At 37.7% G+C, this 23,166-nt stretch overlaps 1 protein-coding gene across 1 annotated transcript in view; it reads right to left on the reverse strand.

Annotated features, from left to right (window-relative positions):
* Positions 1-23,166, reverse strand: part of ALiX (programmed cell death 6-interacting protein-like protein AliX) — a 162,409-nt gene that overhangs the window by 78,069 nt on the left and 61,174 nt on the right. The window contains exons 6-9 of the mRNA XM_083115790.1: positions 20,382-20,483; positions 17,386-17,608; positions 5,704-5,827; positions 707-884 (exon numbers count right to left, since the gene is read on the reverse strand). Coding sequence (XP_082971916.1) covers positions 707-884; positions 5,704-5,827; positions 17,386-17,608; positions 20,382-20,483 — 627 coding nt within the window. The remainder of the gene's footprint in view (positions 1-706; positions 885-5,703; positions 5,828-17,385; positions 17,609-20,381; positions 20,484-23,166) is intronic.

Here is a 23,166-nt window from a genome sequence, read left to right on the forward strand (position 1 = left end):
ACCCAGTTAGTGCAAGGGGCAAAACAGAAGGCAATTTGTACACCCAGTGCCTTCGCCTAGTGGATGAGGACAAAGTTTTTCAAGGATTTTCGAACGTCACTTCCAACTTTTGAAAGCTTACACAAAAAATTGAGTCTTTAATCAAGAAAACCACGAAATTCCATGTTGACATTTCTCCTAGCAAAAAGCTTGTGGTATGTCTAATGTAGGAGAAAATCAATTACATTGTACAATGCTTGTTTATAACTATCACTGAAACATGCAAAGTATTAAAACGAAAACAACAGTATAGTTTACAAATAACTGGAATCTGTTCAAATTATCAAAGGAAATATCTTTGCTCTCCAAAATTATCACAAATGCACCGATAAGGTATACAACAACAATAATAATATAATACAGGATTTTCATAGTTGTACACTGACATAAGGTTCGCTCCGTTCACACTCCAGTCAAATATACTTTCCAACTGATCGTAACCATGAGCCAAGCGGGCCATGACCTGAGTGCTAGGTCTTCTATTTAAAGATCCCTCAATAATATTTGACCGGACCGTAAGCAGACCATGACATGAGTGTTGCTTGAATGTAGACGTGGATCAACCCTTAATTTTAATGTATGCAAATTTAACTAGTAAACAATATCCTGATGCAACAGGTGTGATAAAAAAGTGTTGCCTTAATTCTGAATTACCCTGTCCACTAACCTCGTTAAGGATGTCAGTGTTCCTCTGAAGCAGTTCTGGAAGATCGTTGATCATCTTCTGCAGGTTCTCCAAGCCTCCAGCCTCCCTCACAGCATCCGACTTCTTAGACAGGGATGGCGGAATTACATTTCCGGACGTGTCCTCCAATGCAGCCGGAAGGTTTAGAGATGCCAGGATGCTGAGAGTAACGTACACAGTTAAAAGACATTTCTGATAAGTTCTGTTAATATACAGAATGATTCAAAACTAATGTCATGGGTTCCATGGCCTAGAATTATCCAACCAGAAACACAATAAAACTAAGCTATAGGGATCGGACAGATTAATCGGTACTCTATCGGTATCGGCAGATATCGGTAAAATTGCCAATAATTTCACAGATCCAATACATCTATAAGAATCTTGAAAATTAGGGCAATATTCTGCTGTTTTGGTATAACTTTTATGGATAATCTATATGCCCTACTTTTTAAGAAGGAAATATCTTAATATGAGACTTCCTTTGTATTGCAGTCACCTTGTAACTTAACGAGGTCAATGAGCCATTAGTTCCTTAAGGACCATTTGGAATTTTATTTATTTATGTAATTATTGAGAAAATTTCAGATACAGCACAGTTGGCCATTTTACACTGAAATTGTCAACAATGAAAATGAAAAGATAATAATAATAAGCAAAACATATTTAAAAAATAATAAAAGTAACAAAATAACACAAAAGTGAGTAGCAAATTAACAAAAAATAAGTAAAAGATGGCACTATTTGATATTATTTACAAACATTTCTTCTAATAGATGACCGAAAGGCAAACTCGCAGGAAAATATATCGATTCTTGATGACTAGAGCCAGGAAGTTCAGGCATTTATTTTCGTTAAAATAGGCAGGCAAAAAGGCATTTATAATGTGGAAAATAGGCACTAAAAATGAAAAAAAAAGGCAAAATAAACCGAAAAAAGATGCACTAAAAATGAAAAAAAAAGGCAAAATAAACCGAAAAAAGACACATTTGGAAGTCACTTACTTTTATCTATAATTTCTGGCAAAATGTTAAAATCTACATTGGGAAGAGCATTTCAATTTTCTCCATCTTAATTGCACCTAATTACAAGGTGTTTTTTTTAAAGTTCTCAACATTCATTGATAGTCGTCTGTCAGAGAGAATGCTTTTAATAATAGAAAATGATCTTTCTACTTCGACAGAAGTTATTGGAGCATACATAAAACAAGCTAATGTAGCTGGACTCATTTTGGTAACAGCATTTTCACCTTTTAGAATATCACAAATTGTTTTCAATTGTTTCAAGTCCTCATTTGCACTCACTACCCGTTTGCACTTTTCCGCAACAGCTGACCTCTTTTCTCCTGGCACTTCCATCATCTGCTGCATAGATTCCTCGTAGATTTTCATGGATGCTATAATTGTAATTGTCTCTGGCAATGCACCATAATGTGCAAAAATAAACTTGAATAGCACAGGAGTTTTTCCACTGAAGCCGCTTCATTTTCTGGAAGAGCATCTATCACCTCACTGATGCAACTTCCTTAAATTTTCGGGTTCGAGAGGGAAATTTCAGAAATATCTTCTTTGTGTTCGAAATCAACCTGTCCACTTCAGCAGTCAATCATGCACAAGGAAATGTTAACCAAAAGGCAATATCCTAACTGAGCATGAAATACATTTTTCTCACACTTTTCTCCTTCAGCAATGTTGAAACATGCATGAGTTCAATATTACATAAATAAGACAAAAATTACTCGCATAATAAACGGAAGAAAAATAAATGCCAACAACGTTTTTTCGGAGAAAAATAATTTACATACACATTTTTTTTAAAAAATGGTCAAATTTCATTGAAAAAGGCCAAAAAAAAAAAAAAGGCATATAATTAAAAATAGGCAGTGGGGTCCAAAATAGGCAAAATGAAAAGGCTTCTAAAACATTCGAAACAACATAAGAAACCTATATCCGGAAAAATTTTATTAATATATGCAGTAGATAAAAAGAGGCATTTTGCCAAACTTCCGGGCTCTATTGATGACAGATCATTGTATTGTGTGGCAAGTCTGTAAAAGATAGATCATTTTTGAATTTCAAGTCTAGGTTTTTCTGTATAAAATAATATTGTATTGCGAGTTGAGCGCATAGGTACTCTAAAGTGGAATTCCTCAAGAAGTGTGTTGCAGCGGATAATGCCATTCACAATTTTGTATAAATAATTGAAATCATTCTGCAAACATCGCGGATCGGTAGAATATTGGTTATCAATATCGGTAAATTTTATATCAGTACTTTATCGGTATTGGCTAAAATTTCATATCAGCCCATCCCTACTAAGCACTGAACATAAAACGATTAAACGTCATACTTCTTGCATGACAGAGCTGTACTCAACATATTTGATTGAAGTTTGCTCTCTCTAAGTCCACTTTATGCACAGACAGGTTAATTGGGTCTGGAGGTACAGTTTAAGGCTCGGATGGACTTTTGGCTGCCACCGGGGCACTTGTTTTCAAATTTTTCCGCTACTTTTGAAGAACCGAAATGATATTTCAAATTCTGAAAGATTACACATGCTTAGTTTTTCAAGAGCATTCACGTAGATCTCCGTGTCGTTTGCTTTTGCCGTTGTCTACATATTATCAATAATTTAATAAATTAGCATCTTCACAAAACTATTGAGAATATATAGGCAACACACAAAGATTTAAGCGAATGCTCCAGAAGGAATTCTAAGCAGATGTAATCTTTCAGGTTTTGGAGAATCAAACTATTTTTTCAAAAGGAGAGGAAAATTAGTAAACATCTGCCCTGGCATTGGCCAAAGGTCCAGCGCCTTAAAACCTGATCCAAACCACTAGTATGCCTCCAATGGGTATTGAACCCTACTGATGGATTAAAAATTCGGATACTTGAGTTTGGACTCCAATTAAAAAATTAACCAGTAGACCTACATAGAAACTCGTTACATCAAAATTGAGCATATTCAATTCCTCGTGTTGGCCTCCTCGATGGTGCAGTGGTAGCGTCGTTGCCTTGCAATCAAGGGGTCCCAGGTTCGATACCCGGTGGAGGCACATAGTGGTTCGGATCCCACTTTAAACTGTATGTCCAGTTCCAATTTGCCTTTCTGTGCATAAAGTGGACTTAAAACAACAATTCAATTCAATCAATTCCTCATTAATCTGCGCACAGCTATATCAGTTGAAAAATGAAAACTGCAGGCTGTGAGTCAGTGCATGCGGTGTTGCCACGTTGAATGTACATCTTTACTACATTGAATAAAAATCTGTATAAAATCAGTTTCGCAATGTGAATTGACAATGGATTTCAAAAACAGATGCAAAGAGCTTCAAAACAAGACCAATATTGTATTTGTAGGACTATCCAATACTAAGAAAAAGTTGCTTTGCAAAATTGATAAGAACATTTTTTTGACAAAATTTCAAAATATGGAAATTAAGAATTGCGTTCAAAAATTTCATCACAATCGGACCACAAGTTTTTTATTTGTATAATTTCAGAGAGAGCAATCATTTGCAAAACTAAAAAAGTGCACTTTTTTATGTTCTCACGATGATAAAAAATAAATGACACTCAAAGGAAAAAAAAACAAACTGGTTAGCATAGACAATGCAGAATTGAATACGCTAAATTTTGATGGGGTCTTGTGAAAGAAGATAGTAACTCTTTTATATGTACGAAGGGTACTAGGAAAGTTTTGCAATACACCAAAAATTTTCATAATCTTTCAAATTACTTTCCACCATATACTCTATACATTTCTTCATCATTCGAAACCACTCATCTACCACGTTTCCTCAGCAAGCTACGTACACTCGTCATTCCATTCCTTAGAAAGTCCTCTGTGTTGGAAACCACAACCCTTTTAGCTTGTTTTTGATGTGAGGGAACAACGTGAAGTCGTATGGAACAAAGTCTGGATTGTACGGAGGATGCTCCAGTATGTTCAAGCCTGCATCTGTCAAATACTCAGTGCAGATTTTGGAGTTGTGGGCAGGAGCTTTGTCATGTTGGAAAAGCCACGTATCTGCCCTTGAGCGTCGACGAATGTTTTAGAGAGATAGAATAACTCTGGGCAGGCACTCCTTGGTGTAACACTTCGCGGTGACTGTCTTCTGTGTTTCCAGCACCACATGCTGCACAACTCCTCTTACAGTAAAGACGACGGCCATCATTATCTTCTTAACAGATCAGGATTTTCGCACAGACAGAGGCATGTTTTCATCTTAAAAGACCCAAACTTTGTTCTGGACTTTAATGGGCACGTCATAATAGTAAAGCTAGGTTTCGTCACCTGTTAACATGCTGTTCACATAGCAAGATGTTTGATTTTCAAAGTTCTTCAGCATTTTGCAGTACCATGAAATGTGTCGTGCCATCTTCTCGATGGTTAAGGCATGGGGCACTCAAAGGGAACAAACCTTTTGTTACTTTGAGGTGGTTGTGCAGGATGGTATGAATTGCTGGTGCAGTAATGTAGAAACCCTCTTCTTCTTTGTGATATGTCACAGGCCTGTTGAACTTTAGCATCTTTCAGACAGCAGCAATGTTCTCCTCTGTGACAGACGAGGCCTGACCTTGGAGTATCTTCCAGGCTGAAATTTCATCTCTCAAACTCATGATACCACCTGAATGTGGTTGTACGATGAGGACAATCATCTCCCAGCACAGGAGCCATTTCCTCCAAACACTGCTCAGCATTCAAACCGCATGCAAAGTTCTAGCTCAAAATTGACTAGTACTCAGTTTTTGACGAAGCTGACATTGCAAGTTCTTTTGACTGCCACAGTTCATGAGCAACTAACACGAAAAGGTCATCATCCTGCAGGCTACAGTGTCAGTTTGAACATGTCTCGACTCACTTCAGCTTGTTGCAAATTGCGATATTCTGTTGTGCCATATTGCAAAACTTTCCTAGAACCCCTTGTATTTATTTATAACAGACATATTATGCTAAACACCTAGCACACTTACCTATTCAAGAGCTGCGTACTTTCTCTGAGCTTCATTATTTCCGTATTCACTATTTCATTCTTCCTGGCATCGTATGTCGACATGGCTTGGTGGACAGACACAGGAACAAGACCCTCGAACAGATCTAGAAAAGCGAAGGAGTTGGGTAATATTTTATCCACACAATAACACTACTACAACAAATAATTTTAAAAGTATTAACAACATAGTATGTCTGTTGCACAAAGTGTTTCAAAATTGTGCAACACTTACTTTGATCTGTACAATATGAAAACAATAAGAAGAGTTTTTCCTGGGTATTGACTTAGTTTTTCTGCCACATTTAGCTAATTGCAACGATGACGATGAGTGGTAATACGATTAAACTGTTGAAGTGACACTCGTAAAGAACACCATGCCCAGGCCAAGATTTGAACCCTGGACCCCTCGCATCGTAGTGTGTTGTGTAGTTGTTTCTTAACCACACCTGAGCTTCATCCCTCTCTTACATTTTACATTTTTCAAAAAATTTACAGGCCCCTGAAAAACTTAAAATTGGGGTCTCACTGTATATAAAAAGTTGAAGCTGGTAGAATACAGAGTATAAATCTCCTTTATGATGAGGTATGTCAACTTGAAGTGGACTTGCAGTTTAAAGTGAAATTCAAACAATTCTGCAATGTTCTGCCACTGGTGACCAAGCCAAGGACCCTTTGGTTACAAGGCAACAATATCACCTACTATGTATGATATCAGGAAGGCCCCAGTAGAGCACTTGCACAGAAATAAATGTTCCCAGGTTTAACCTTTACTCTGCGGAGGGGGTCGTCAGAAAGTAACCCTGGTTTCGCCGAGGCCTTTGCCGCAAATTTTAAATTCATACACTTATTTGACAAAAAATGTTATAACTTGTAGACTATTTGACCAATCAACCAACTTCGGGTTACTTTTCTTTTGCAGCTAAACCATCAGGGCATGCAACCGTGTAGAAATCAAAATGCCAAAGGCAATAAGAGAGGTTTGGTGGGCTGCGGCCCCCAACTTTCAATAAAAAAAACTAAAAATGGGGAGTTTTTTCACATATTCGATAATGTAATGCACCCAGGAACATGAAATGACTTTCATTCAGTTGAGAAAGGACCATTCTTTGAAAATAAGGCTAAAGTTTGCCTCCCATTCCAAAAATAGTGGGGGAAGAGGGGAACTCCCCATTCTTATGATTTTTTCATTGAAAATTAGGGGCCGCAGCCCACCCAACCCCTCTTATTGCCTTTGGCGTTTTGATTTCTACACGGTTGCTTGCCCTGATGTTTTAGCTGCAAAAGAAAAGTTACCCAAAGAAGACTGGTCAAATAGTTTATGAGTTACAACATTTTTTCGGTTTAGCTGAGGCCTTTTGGTGCGAATTTTAAATTCGTAGACTTATTTGACAAAAAAATGTTATAACTCGTAGACTATTTGACCAATCTACTTCGGGAACTTTTGTATTGCAGCTAGAACATCAGGGCATGCAACCGTGAAGAAATCAAAACACCAAAGCCAATAAGAGGGGTTGGGTGGGCTGCGGCCCCTAATTTTCAATGAAAAAATCATAAAAATGGGGAGTTTTTTCACATATTTTATAATGTAATGCACCCAGGAACATGAAATGACCGTTCTTTGAAAATGAGGCTAAAGTTTGCATCTCCTTCTCAAAATAGCAGGGGAAGAGGGGGCAAAGTCCCTATTTTTATGATTTTGTTATTGAAAGTTGGGGGCCACAGCCCACCCAACCCCTCTTATTGGCTTTGGAGTTTTGATTTACGATTGCATGCCCTGATGTTTTAGCTGAAAAACAAAAGTTACCCAAAGTAATTGGTAAAATAGTCTAAGAGTTATAACATTTTTTCTCAATAGTGTACGAATCATGCCAGCTTCCATATTTAACTTTGGAGTCAAAGGAGGGGAGGGGAGAGGGGGTGCATCCATATTAAGTGCCAAAGTTTCGTTTAACCCACTGTAAGTATTTCCAACGTAAAAGAAAAGTATCAAGATAATAAAAACCAGGAATTTTGTTATCAGCTGCATGGTCGATATATTGCCCAAAATACGAGTAAAGGTTAAACACTTATATAACCACAATATTCCAATTACTAATAATGCTGGGATGTCAATTTCTGCCCACTAAGAAACTGATTAACCCAAGTCATTGCAAATTATCTGTGTGGTAATCCAGTCATCCTACCAATAAGATTAGTAGTAAAAAAAAAAAAAAAAGTTTCTTGTTATGTAGTATTACTTTTCTGCCACTTCGGCTAATTGTGACAATGACGATCAGTGGTCATAGATAAAATTAGGGATGTGCCGAAGCCGATTACAGATGTATGAAAATCGGCCGAAATTGACACATCGGCATAGGTATCGGAATCGGCAAAAATCCGATATTTAAACCGGTACAGATTATACTAGAGTTTTTACGTTCCAATAATTTTATATTCTAGTTTTGTAAGATTTATTGAAAATTTGGTTATGATTCGTCATTATTGTAGAGTTTTTGTAATATAATTATTGCAAACTCATTCAGAGGATCAACCTAACTATAAATCGGAAATAAAACAGTACATTGCTGAACCAGGATCTGCTGTTGTATTGGAAATTCAAAAATGAGTATTCAAACCTGAAGCAAGTGGTGAGAAAATACTTGGGCATACCTGCTGCATCAGTATTCAGTAATTGAGTGTTCAGTGTTGCTGAACAGATTTGCGATACGAAAAGAAGTAGGTTACTTCCTGAACTGTTTCCAAAACTCGTGTTTCTGAAGTTGAATCTGGCAGAACAGGAATTCATTTTGCATTTCAAAGAACTGCTTGTGTACTAATGTTTAATCTCTTGAGAATCCATGTTCTTCTTAAAGGCTCACATAACATTTTGTAGATGCACTTGAGAATATATATGTATATGAAGGGCCAGGGGGAAAAACGATGAATGTTCATTCGAGACAATTTGCCAGGAAATGAAAAACAAAGTATTTCTTTCCATAAGAACGTTAATATATGCCAAAATAATAATGCGTTTTTCAGGCACTTCTCATCGTTTCCCAACCAAGGCCGTTCTCATTCTTATAGTACAGCTTCTGAACTATCAGATGGCGTTGCGATCTCAAAATGGGCGAAAAATCGACATTCATCGTTTTTCCCCCTGGCCCTTCATATATTAATACATATGATATGCAATAGAAATGTACATAGCAAATTTATTTTTGTCATGCTGAAAATAACATCCCATTTCTGTTTAATAATCTTATGTATCGGAATTGGTTAAATATCGGCATCGGTATCGGTTCCAAAAATTATCGGTGAGTACATCGGCATCGGTAAATTTTCAGCTTCGTCACATCCCTAGATAAAATTGAAGGGACACTAACGAAGAACACCCAGGTTGGCCAGGATTCGAACCCATGACTCCTGTACTGTTTCTACAGTGGACAAGTTTATTTAATTGACTGACTTTTAAACATACTACATGTACATTTCTCTCAAAGGCTAAGAATACGATGAAATTTAATATCAGCTACGTACAAAGATAATTGAAACAAGGTTATAACTAGAGCAAGAGACTTTATATCCTACAGTGCATTCGAAAACTAACTATACACCTATATAAACATGATTATATGTTGAGGGATTGTATTCTGTGCGCTGCGAGTAATGGTTTCTGCAAAGGTTGGTAACCCTGTGTTGACTGCAGTTTGCTTCCACGAGCCAGACAGGCTGGTGCTTTCAGACGAGAAGGTGTGTCTGATTCTTTGTTGTTCATTGTGTGTTCATTGGCTTTGAATGATTGAGACCATGTCCATCCATGTGCACTCAGAATAGTGTTAACTTTACAACAGCAAATAGTTCTCATTGAATACGTCTTCCGTGAGCATGGTGGGTACACACGGACAGTGAAAGACCAGTTTTCCATTACATTTCCAGGTTCAGGGAGACGGGATTGGTAAAGGACTATGAGCGAAGTGGTAGACCAGCAGTACTCGAAGAAAAACTGCAAGATATATCAGCTGCTATGAAAGTAGTCCGAACAAGTCTATGTGAAAGTTGGCCCAATAGAAAAACATCGGTGTTGCAATTGCACACAAGGCAGTTCGTTAGAAGCTGTCTGATCCCATATAAAGTGAAAGCAGTTCAAAGGTTATTGGCCACAGACTGTGGAAAGCGAATCCAATACTGTGAATGGTTTCAACAGTTTCTAGCAGACAATTCTGATGATATTTTGGACTATGTTTTCTATACCGATGAGGCATGGTTCCACTTATCTGGGTACGTGCATGCACAGAACTCACATTATGTATCTGCCAACAACCAACATGCCGTACATGAAATTCCTCTACATGACCAGAAGATTCGGGTGTGGATTGCGATATCAAGGAGAAGAATAGTTGTCCCAATATTTTCACAGAAACAATAAATTAAGCTTGTTATTGTGAAATCATTCACCAGTTCATGGGAGAGCTAACTGAGGACAAAATTAATAATGCTTGGATTCAACCACAAATACAGCCAGGCAGTCCATGAAGTTACTAAAGAGGTTTTTGGATATCGAATCATTTGTAAGGGCTTATGGCTGGCCACCTTGTTCTCTGGACTTAAGCCCATTGGATTTTTACTTCTGGGGTTATCAAAAAGTAATGTTTATCAAGGAAACCCCCACCGCCTATAGAAACTTTAAGCTGCTATTCATGATTTCATCAAGAACATTCCACATGAACAACTTGTGAGAGTCTTCGAGAACAAGAAGAAACACATGCAGATATGTCTGGATGTTCATGGAAACCATTTCCAACAACAACTGTAAGGTAAGTCGATTTTACGTATTGTTGTACTAGTGCATGACAGGTGTATAGTTACTTTTCAAACGCACTGTATAAAACTGTAAAATATGTAATTAAGCAGTGATCAGAACGCTACATTTTAAAAGTAGCTTCGCTACAACTACAGCTACTCTTCCAAAATGTAGCTTCGCTACAGCTACAGCTACATTTACCAAAAAGTAGCTCGCTACGCTACTCCTGTTCGCTACTCGCTACTTCGCTACTTTTTGCGCTACTTCTGCATAAAATACACTTAAAAACAACGATATGGGTATTAAAAAAAATCCCCTACTACTGGTAAATAGATTCTGTTATTCATTATAATGATTCCAGTCATTTGATAATTTTGATAGCTATGTTACTTCAGTTACTTATTTTTACTATAGTTTTTGAGAATACCATACCTATGCAAGTGTCATATCAATTCAAATTTGATATATGAATATTGCAATTAGGGTGTTACCCAAATTACATAATTATTACAATTATACACAAATAAAATTTGGTAGAATTAAGTATTTATGTTCACATCAACATATTTTTCTTGAGAATAAATATTTCATTATCATTCTTCCTCGTTCTCACAATTAGCCGAAAGTGGCAGAAAGCAACTATAGATAAGAGAATAATTAAATAAACCATTCATCCTCATTGTCATGATTGAGAGAAGTGGAAGAATAGATGAGGAGGTAAACAAAGGAGGACAAATGAATGGTGGTGGACTATATAAAAGCGTTCGAAGATTAATATGGAATAGGGATGTACCTATGAAATGCAAGAAGGTAATATGTAACACATACTACAGGTTGGCTCAATAAGTCACTTAACACCCCCGTACAAGGCCACTGCGGCATGGAACGTGAAAATGGCGATGACCAATCGTTGCCTGGCCAAGGGGGAACCACATTGATGTAACCCGCATTGCCGGTGGCCATCTTGATGTCCGCCATCTTGAATTCAACTTCAGAATTTTAAATGGGAAGGGGGTGATATGATATATCAAATCAGGTTAGAATTTCACGAGAAATGCAATGGTGAAGGTTTTTTCGACGTATCTTTAACCAGTAAAACGTTATGACTGAATTCTTGTACCAATTTGCTATTTTTCGTAGTGTTAGAAAAAGGCCTTAAAATTTGTTTAGCACATAGGTAATGCATTGAGATCAAAGTGACGTCTAGGGAGAGAAGTTCGCATACCATTGCACACGAATTTAATCGGATACATCCACGAAGAGCTGCGCGTTATGAATGGTTGTCGCGAACAATTTACAGTGTGACGCTTCCATTGAATTAAAAGTCCTTCACAGTGACAAGGCTAATGTTTATGTTTATAAGGAAGTTCATAAACAGAATATGCGACCCTTGTCATCTGATAACTAACTTTGGACAGAAAATGTTTCACAACGTTCCCATAGTGTTCTGGTGTTCCTCCTTATTGAAATAAATTCTTCCATAAGCAAGGATGAAAAACCTGTTTATTTAACAAATCCAAGTAGCCCTAAGCATTTAAGGTTCTGTTGATGGAAAATTGACTAACCAATCGTGTTCCACACAGCACGCCACACCATTAACTTACCAGCACTAACTATTCAGCTTTGATCTGTCGAAAATGGTTTATCAGATAAAAAGCATCGAATATTCTGTTTATGAACTTCCTTATGAACATAAACATTAGCCTTGTCACTGTGAAGGACTTTTAATTCAAAGGAAGCGTCACACTGTAAATCGTTCGTGACAACCATTCATAATGCGCAGCTCTTCGTGGATGTATCCGATTAAAATCGTGTGCAATGGTATGCGAACTTCTCTCCCTAGACGTCACTTTGATCTCGATGCATTACCGATGTGCTAAACAAATTTTAAGGCATTTTTCTAACACTTCGAAAAGGAGAAACTTGGTACAATAATTCAGTCATAACTTTTTACTGGTTAAAGATACGTCGAAAAAACCTTCACCATTGCATTTCTCGTGAAATTCTAGCCTGATTTGATATATCATATCACCCCCTTCTCATTTAAAATTCTGAAGTTGAATTCAAGATGGCGGACATCAAGATGGCTGCCGACCGTGTGGGTGGCGTCAATCTGGTCCCCCCTTAGCCTGATAACGATTGGTTATCACCATTTCCATGTTGCGCACTGCAGTGGCCTTGTACCGGGGGTGTTAAGTGACTTTTTTAGCCACCCTGTATGTGCCAATAATTACGTATGGAGCAGAGACTTGGACAATGACATAGAGAGACAAAGAAAAGATGCATGCAGTGGAGATTAATTTTTTAAGGAGTCTTGTGAGGAAGACTAGAAGGGATAGAATGAGAAATGAGGAGATTTGACAGACAGTGGGTGTAGTGAAGCTTCAGGACAGAATAGATCAGGCACAGATGAGATGGTTCGGACACATGAAGAGGATGGATGCAGAAAGACTACCAGTAAGAGCTTGCAATGCACAAGGAGTGGGAATAAGGCCAAGGGGGAGACTAAGATGTCGGTGGAAAGAGCAGATAGTGGAGAGTGTTAGGAGACAAGATTGGAACACCTTGGAAAGAGAGGAGTTGTGAAAGACGAGGAAAAAAATGGAGAGGTTTGACTTCTATGCCGACCCAGCCAAAGGCAGGAAACAGCGAAGGATGATGATGATGATGATGTCATGATTAGCAAAAGTTACAGAAAAGTGACGCAAAAGTAGGAGAAATACATAAATTTGAAAACTATGTACAGATGGGGGACAAAATAATACGAACACCTGTGAAAAAGTATGCCACATTTCACACCGGCAGTACAGCAGCACCACCTGGCACTGAAGTCTGCCACCTAGTGGCTGTGAAGGGGAAGGTAGTAGTTTGCCAACAGCAGTCTTTGGTGGTGCATTCGTCTATCATACGCTCTCAAGAGACACTGCAATGTCAGACCTGACAGAGTTCCAAAGAGGCATGATTGTTGGAGCACATTCAGCTGGAGCCACGGTGACTGAAACCTCAAAGCTAGTTGGGTGTGCAAGGAACACAGTATCAGCCGTTATGACAGCGTACACAACACAAGGTAAGATGGCGTCTTCAAAGCACAACAGTGGACGAAAGACAAAGCTTGCTGCTCGGGATAGGAGGGTGTTGAAGCGCATAGTGGCCCGAAAGCACAAGCAATCGTTATCCGAGATAACATCTGAAATGAACTGGCATCTCCAGAACCCCATTTCAACCAAAACTGTCAAAAGGGAACTCCATGCTGCAAACATTCATGGCCGAGTGGCAATTCGTAAGACATTGGTGACATCACGTAATGCTGTCAAGCGACGCCAATGGTGCAGAGCTCACAGAAGTTGGTCCCCACAGCAGTGGCAACAAGTCATCTGGTCTGATGAATCAACATTCACGTTATTTCAGACCACGGGGCGCGTTTATGTGTGGAGAACGCTTCGAGATGCATTTCATCCTGACTGCCTCTTGCCGACTGTGAAGCATGGAGGTGGGTCCATTATGGTATGGGGCGCGATATCTTGGCATGGTGTGGGACCACTTGTTTTTATGCATGGTAAGATCAATGCCAGTCACTATCGCAGCATTCTGGGGGATCATCTCCATTCTTTTGTCCAGACTTTATTTCCTGGGGACCGAACGCTTTTTCAAGACGACAACGCTCCTATCCACACTGCTGGGTCTGTCCAAACATGGTTTGAAGAACATGACGATGAAGTAGGACATCTTGAATGGCCCCCACAGTCTCCTGACCTGAACATTATAGAACATTTGTGGGAATATTTGGAGTCCAAACTTCGTGCTCGAAGTCCACCTCCAGCCACACTTTCGGAATTGGAGACTGCTCTGGAGGAAGAAGGGCTCCATATTCCCTTAAACATTGTGCATGACCTCTATGCGTCCATCCCACGTCGCATACAAAGTGTACTTCAGTCACAGGGTGGTCCAACCCCCTATTAATAAAGATTTTCTCTACATTCACAGGTGTTCGTATTATTTTGTCCCCCATCTGTATATTAACTAAAGAAAATTGTCATTTCTGCAGGAAAGTCAATAACTTGTACATACTTTTTGCAATATGATAAAATTATTGAGGAAACTGTCGTGTAAACCTGAGTGTTCTAAACATATTGTAATTTTAAAATTTGTGAACAAATACTATCTCGAAAATAACTGTAATTCCAGAAACTCTATCATTCTTGTAACAAAAATTTCTTGCTGGTGAGATCTTATATACTGACGATGATCAATGTTGTTAACGTACTGAGCCATTTATTGCTGGCACTATTCCCTTGTCAGTGCAGTGGAAATTCCATCGCTCGTTTTTGCACTGCAAGTTGTGTCTTACACAGCAATTAATGACATTTTGGTGCCTCTTACACCATGAATATCCACAGGATTTGTTCCAGGGATGACGCAAACGAGGCACTTTTTTCCAGTGGTGCAGCAAACGAGGCATGTTTCTCCCCAAAATAGCGATGCAGCTAAAAAAACGTAGCTGTTAGCAGGAATATATTCATATATGTCACTTAGTTATCTGGATATCTGAATTCTTCAGATACTAATTAAATAAATTACGCAGATATCTATAATCTACAATCTAGATAATCTGTATCTCCATGTAATAGACTGTCTTAATGAACCTCCTGCAACATTAAGGGTTATTGTCGATTTTTTCTGACACTGTTGCCACATTCAAAATTCACCTCAAAATGCCAAGAAAAATGTAGCTGTAGCGAAATTTTCGCTACAACTACAGGAATTTTGTAGCTTCGCTACCGCTACAACTACAATTTTCAAAATGTAGCATCGCTACAGCTACAGCTACAAATTTTGTAGCTAGCTACAGTAGTGACGCTACAAGTAGCTCGCTACTTCTGACCACTGTAATTAAGTCATAAAAATTAAAAATATGTCAGAAAAATACAGAAATATTCCCAATAAAGCCAAAAATATGCACAACAGTGCTTTCGAATTTCTCATTATACTAAAAGTTAGTATCTTCCAGGGAAGATCGACTAGGGTGGGGGTATGAAGTGAGAATCCCTTTAACCAAAGAATGTAGTGGGAAAATACTGAAAACATCGTGAGGTTCACTGCAATCATCCCAGGTTTCATTTTCTATTATGTAAGACTTTGTGGAAACTAAAGCATAATTGGCACCTCACTACAGCTCTGGTAAATCACGGCAATCAATTCACAAACAATTAAAAATAACAAACTTTTAAAAAATCAGATAATAAACAAATACTCTGTTTTGCACATTAGATTTCATTAGATTATCTCATTAGATTTCATTGTAGGTGTGTACATAGCAAATAAAAACATCAAGCAATCAAACAAATTTAGTTAGTACAAAAGTAGTTCACATTAAGGCAAAGAGTGACAGTTCCACACCAGGTGTGTATTTATTTCAGTATCACTAGAATGGGCAATGCTTAGAGGCATGCAAATTTCATTTTTGACGAAAACACGAAATATGAAATAACATGCTGTAATGTTCATTTTTCATGTTTCTGAAATGTGTGAGATGCATTTTTCTACCCTTTCTTGTCACAAAATAATGCGAAATATACTCTTAAACATGAAATTTACCTTTTATATACCGACCCAAAACACTTTCTGAAGTCTGAAGTATCTTGTGAGTTATGCAATTCACGGAAAATTGATTAATTCTGCTGTAAACATTTGAGAAGCGAAAATGGATAGCTTTACACAGGAATAAACTTAATACTCTGGTAACTACATAAATGTGCTATTAGAAAGGGTAAGTTTATTTTGTGTAATAAGTGCAGTTTTTAAATCAAATTTAGGATTATATTCACAATTTTAAAACCAAAATGTCATTTATTATAGCACTTTTGATGTGATTATTCACCGCTATAACACCAAAATTTCATCTTATTTACCGCTTCTGAACCCGAAATCAACTTTGTTTTTGTACCGAAATTTTGCTTTTTTATTTACCAAAAATATGTGCCTCTAGCAATGCTGCTGAAAAAAAAACATTGTACAAGAGAGATTGAATTTCTTCCCATGTCGTAAGTGTAAGCTGTTTCTTAAGTTGATTATTAAGCTTTTTCTTGTATGTACGCATTGCTCGCATTATAGAATTATTTTCCTGTAGTTTACGGTTATTACAAGCATAAGATTATTAAGCTATATAGAATCTGTAAAAAATATGAATAGTACAGTAAAACCTTGTTAATCCGAGACAGGACAAAAAAAAAAGCAGAATGCAAGGTTTTAAATGTGGCTAGAAGTCAACAATCGCATTTGTCATATTGCTCCGTAACAGACTCCTGTTGTCGTAAGCCAACACACAATTTTTTGAAATCGACAATATTCAGCAACAAGTTCGTAAAAAAACACAGCCCCTATACTGTACTGTATAGTGTATTTAGGCCTATGCCCTTCAAATACACCATAATAAACGTGTTTTGTTGCTATAAACGGAGTTTTAATGCACTTTCTACTGTTCTTTTAGGTTATTTCAGTTAATCCGGACTTTCGTTAAACCGGTCAACTTATCCCCCCCACCATTAGTCCAGATTAATGAGGTTTTACTGTATATACAGAATTCCGTATGGGGAAACAACTTCAAGTTACTATAGAAGTTTCGATTTTTCCCATCACAAACAAAAGCTTCAATCTGTTCTCCTTCCATTCATGTGAATTTTTACGCCATCAGAAGCTAGATATTCCCAAGAGAACAAGTAATTAACTCGCATAAGTGTAATGTTAATGTTGGCCCCCTCTAACACACGGTCGGTGCAGGGTCTTTCCAAAACTTTGTATCTGCCTGGACAATGAAACTGTTGCTCATGGCCTTATTTGTATATGAGTATACACCAAACTTAAATTAACAACACATGTACATACCCCGAAAATTCTGGCTGAGTCTATCTGCAAGAGGCAAGCTTTTAGCTAGCAGGGCCTTGCCAACCGGATTGAGGGACTTTGGGTCTGGTATCCTTTCATGGTATATGAAGTCATTATCCTTCTTGGCCTCCGTCACGGATCTCTGCACCCTATTCAGATAATCTTGGAAATACGTGGGTTTCCCTGAGCGCTGCTGGGCTGCCTTCATTAGCTCCATTGCGTGCTGGAACAGGAACACGGAATTGGTTGCAACAATACAATACAATGAGAGGTGAGAAAGAAGAAGAAGAATTGAATAATTTGGTGTTTTAAGTCCACTTTATGCACAGTAAGGCTAATTCGGACTGGACCTACAGTTTACTTAAAGTGGAGTCTGAACCACTATGTGCCTTCTCCGGATATTGAATCCGGGACCCCTTGATTACAAGGCAACGACGCTACCACTGTGCCATCAGGAAGGCCCTCGCGAGAAAGAAGAGTAAAGGAGAAAGAATGATGAATATATCTGAAAATGCACAATTTACTGAACCTTGCCGACAATTTAACCTTAGCGGACAGAGCCTCACACCATCTTGAAAGCCTCTGCAGATGGGGCCTTTTCAAACCTGTCACGAAGTACAAAAAAATCCTAGCTCGACAACCAAAACATAAAACCTAACCTACGAACCAGAATATGCAGTACACCCAGAAAAAAAGTACACCAAAATGTATAACATGTACTGTTTTACATAATTTGGTAAGTACAATGAGAAATTTACATCTGAATCAACACTTGTATGCCATCATCATCTTTTGCCGTTTCCTGCCTCTGACTAGGTTGGCACATAAATCAAGCCCCTTCATTTTCTTCAGGTCTTCCAGCACTCCTTTCTTTCCACGGTGTTTCAATCCTGTCCTCTTCTCCTAACATTCTTCACTATCTGCTTCTTTCCACCAACATCTTGGTCTCCCCTTTGGCCTTTCTCTCACTCCTTGTGCATTGTAAGCTCTTACTGGCAGATTTTCTGCACCCATCCTCTTCGTGTATCCAAACCATCTCGCCTGTGCCTTATCTATTCTGTCCTGCAGACACCTCAACTGCCTGTCGGATCTCCTCATTCCTTAATCTATCCCTTCTAGTCTTCCCCAATGTACTCCTTAACACTTCTATGCATCAACACAAAGCACACTGTACACACAATATTTGAACATAAATAAAACAGTCAGCATACATGATCCAAGTGTTGCCTGCCCAACACCAAACATTTTGCATAGCGACCCTACAAGTCTGCAAACAATACTGCAATTTTACATGAACTTTCGAGCACTTGTTCTGGAAATGTCCAGTAAAGTATACCATGTTGTTGGCCCACTTCTTCCACTACTGTATTGTTGGCCCACTTCTTCCACTTCTGTATGAGCAGAAATAATGCTCAAGAAATGCTTCCTCTCAAATGCTCAAGGCCATTGAAGATCACCTTTGACTATAACTGTATACTGTATTTACTCATGTATAATGCGCACTTTTTTCCAAAATTTTTGATCCCAAAAACTGTGGTGAGTATTATGATTGGAATAATTTAGACAGCCAACATGAAACCGTGCAGGGCCGTTCCATGATTTTGGGACACTTGCATTGATTTTTCATGTTTACGGAACCCTATCATGTTATATATCGTTGTAAAGCTTGAATCCTGCAGTTTCTGAATATGGAAACAGTATTCCATTCAAGATAACGACACTAATGTGAAATGCGGTTGAAATAAGTTCATCAAAAAATGAAGGAATGTTCTGATTTTTATGGTACTTTGGATGAAAGAAAACATAAGGAAAAAGATAATAAAAATTAAAATGTATTACTGGCCAAATCATATGTGTAAATTCCTTAATGGAAAAAATCTTGTGCTGCTAACTGCTATTTGGAAGGTTCTGAATGTGCCTTGTATAAATGTTACATTAGTCATGGAAAGAAAAAGTAAATATTTTCAAGTTCTTTTAGAAAAAGTAAAGAAGAAATGAGCAAAACCACGTATGAAAGTTTGAAGGCCATTTCACATGATTTTTCATTTTGTAATGTAATGTTCTGCGACACCAAGAAAAGCAGTGCAACTCTGGCAGAATTCGAGCATGCACCTTCCGTTACATGGGATGCATATCAGCAGTATTTGTTGGGTGAGAAATAATAGGAAATTATTTCATGAGCACTGCAAATCCATAACGTAATTCTGATCTATTACAGAATAAATAAGGTGGTTAAAGAGTGAAAGCTTTGGGATGCTAAACACAATGGAGGGAGAGGGGGGTAGGTGGCATGGGTTGGAGACTTATTGTTTACACAAGAGGATATTTTGCTCTTGGTCCACATAGCAACAGGTGACTCATTGAATAGGTATGACGTCATTCACTCTTGATTAGCATGGCATCAGCTTTACGACCTACAACTAAGAAAGCCATTTTTTTGAAACTGGATTGTACTGCGCATTATATACGCGATATAATTTTGTGTCACTCATCAAAAACCAGGGTGCGCATTATACACGCGTAAATACGGTAACTGTTCTCGGTCACACTGCAGCCACGCTTCTTCACTTACCAAACAATGCCAATGTTGCCAACTTTCAGTATTCTTTATTTCCAGTCATTACGTATACATTTTTCACTAACTATGGAGAGTCAATGCCCAAGAACAGTTTTCATAACTGTGCTATTCTTATGTAAAGAATGAATTATGTTTAAATGAACTGAAAAAATGTATCATCTTACTGGCAATCAGAACAGTCATGAACACAAAAAAACACAGACATTACTGGACTATCTTTCAAAAATAAAAATGACAAATTACAGATCAGATAAAAAACTGAATTTTACTAACATTGCTGACCATCTTTCACTCCTGCAATATTTTTACAAAAGCTGTTCTACCTTCATCTTTTTTTTCCAAATTATGTGAACATAAGCAAAATTAGTAATTTGTTGTAATACTTAGTAACTCTATTATCTTAATAAGAGTAACATACCTCTAGCCTTGCAATTTCCTCTCCAACATTCTTGTTTGCTTTGCACACCAAACTCTGGTAGTATTCTGCTAGACCGTGGTATGCAGCCTGTTTGCCAGCGATCTGAAATTGAATTAACATTTGCGCTACAAACATCTATGCCCACGCAAAAGTGAGTTTGAATTTGTGATGATACACCTTTAGCCTTCAGTATATCCATCAACAAAAATGGGTCACTTTCATAAAATATTTAAATACCTATTGAGCAGGTTAGTAGTTAAGACTCCCTAGAAATTTTCAGTTCTGGGTGACGCTGTTCAGAGTACTTTTTAAAAAAAAAATCCTTTTATGAAAATTCTGAGATAAAGTTTACTTGTGTATACTCAGAACAGGAATATTGCTTATGAAATTGACACAATGCTGTATACTGTACAGTAGAATGCCCAATTTTGCATTCCTAGATTTTACATTTTTCTGCTTTACATATTCAAATTTCATGGTCCAATAGATCAAAATGTTACAAACATTTCCACATTTTAAGTTGTTTTTTTTTACTTTGGTCACCTAAAAAACATAAATCAAGGCTTTACTAGTCATGCATAAAAATTCATTTGCCAGCAAAATGTTTAGCATTTTCTATTTGAGATTATCTTCACATGTTTACACAATAGTAGTCCAAACAAAGAAAGTGCCCCTATTCAGGCTTGGCTGGAAATCCCTAAAATCAGCTAAAGGAAAATTGTGGGGTGTTTTGCTATTATTATGCTTCTTCGGAACCTTTAAATGTTGTTGTACTCCTCCTAAAATGATAATAATAATAATTAGAGCCCGGAAGTTTGGCAAAATGCCTCTTTTTATCTACTGCATATATTGATAAAATTTTTCCGGATATAAGTTTTTTATGTTGTTTCGAATGTTATAGAAGCCTTTTCATTTTGCCTATTTGGGACCCCACTGCCTATTTTTAATTATAATGCCTTTTTTTGCCTTTTTCAATGAAATTTGAACATTTTTTTAAAAAAATGTGTAAATAAATTATTTTTCTCCCAAAAAACGTTGTTGGCATTTATTTTTCTTCCGTTTATTATCTGAATAATTTTCACCTTATTTAAGTAATATTGAACTCAACATTGCTGAAGGAGAAAAGTGTGTTGAAAAAAAAAATAGTATTTCATGCTGAGTTAAGATATTGCCTTTCCGTTAACATGTCCTTGTGAATGATTGACTGCTGAAAACCTGTTGCAGAACACCTGCACAATTACGTCATCACCTCCAGCGTCCGTGTCAGGAGGTTATTGACAAGAAACAGCACTAATGCCCAAGGGCCTTTGCATGGATTCTAAAATCAAGTTCTCTATTTTTAGTTTAGTTCTGCACTTTGGAAGGAAAGGATCGTATAGTTGTCATCATGCTGAAATTTAGTGTGCTATTAAGTGGTAAGTTACATGGTTACGTGCATGAATTTGGTGAAAGCACATTTTTGACAGATGGTACTATTATTCTCTGCAAGATATGTGAAAAAACATTCAACCATGAGAAAAAATACTTTATATCTCAACATGTGTCAACAGCAAAACATAAACTGCAGTTGCCAAAAAGGTTGGACAGAAGAAGATATCCCTAATTTCAACAGTGGGCACTTCATCCGACAGGCAATCTTAGTTTTCTCTTGAACTGTGCAAAGCTTTCATGGAAGCAGGGATACCTTTTTGGAAAGTGGAAAACAAGTCACTGAGGAAATTCGTGGAGAAATACACTAAAGAAACTGTGCCGTCGGAATCTACGCTGCGGAAAACATATTTAAGCATCTGCTACGAAGAAGCTCTGCAAAGAATTCGTGCTGAAGTTGGTGGAAAGAAGGTTTGGATTTAAACAGATGAAAGTACTGACGCTATGGGACGCTGAATAGCCAACGTCATCATATGAACTATGGAACCAACATGCGGAGAATCCTCGTCCTTTCTTCTCACGTCAGAACAAGTAGAGAGAGCCAATGGTTCGTCAATAGCTCAGTTATTCTCAAATTCCCTACTTCTGCTCTGGCCAGATGGTGTACATCATGATGACATGTTACTTTTTATCAGTGATGCAGCTCCCTATATAAAGAAGGCTGCCATAGCATTGAAAATTCTCTTCCCGAACATGCTTCATATCACATGTGTAGCCCACGCAATGCACAGAATCGCCGAAAAAGTTAGAGTGTTGCACCCAGAAGTGGACAGGTTGATTTCGAACACAAAGAAGATATTTCTGAAATCTCCCTCTCGAACCCGAACATTTCAGGAAGTTGCACCTGAGCTTAGTTTACCTCCGCAACCAGTCTTGACGAGATGGGGAACCTGGATATCAGCAGCTATATATTATGCTAACCACCTTGAAAAAATCAGTGAGGTGATCGATGCTCTTCCAGAAAATCAAGCGGCTTCAATTCGTGAAGTGAAAAAACTCCTGTGCTATTCAGAACTGAAGAATGAACTGTCGTTTATTTTTGCACATTATGGTGCATTGCCAGAGACAATTACAAAGCTAGGAAAAAGAGGTGAGACTCTTGTAGCATCCATGAAAATCTTCGAGGAATCTATGCAGCAGATGATGGAAGTGTCAGGAGAAAAGGGGTCAGCTGTTGTGGAAAAGTGCAAATGGGTAGTGACTGCAAATGATGACTTGAAGAAACAATTGAAAACAATTTGTGATATTCTAAAATGTGAAAATGCTGTTATCGAAATGAGTCCAGCTACATTTGCTTGTTTTATGTATGCTTCATTAACATTTTGCCAGAAATTATAGATAAAAGTAAGTGACTTTC

Source organism: Lepisma saccharinum (assembly GCF_977018435.1).
Source record: "Lepisma saccharinum chromosome 15 unlocalized genomic scaffold, izLepSacc3.1 SUPER_15_unloc_1, whole genome shotgun sequence".
Classification (NCBI taxonomy): Eukaryota; Metazoa; Arthropoda; class Insecta; order Zygentoma; family Lepismatidae; genus Lepisma; species Lepisma saccharinum.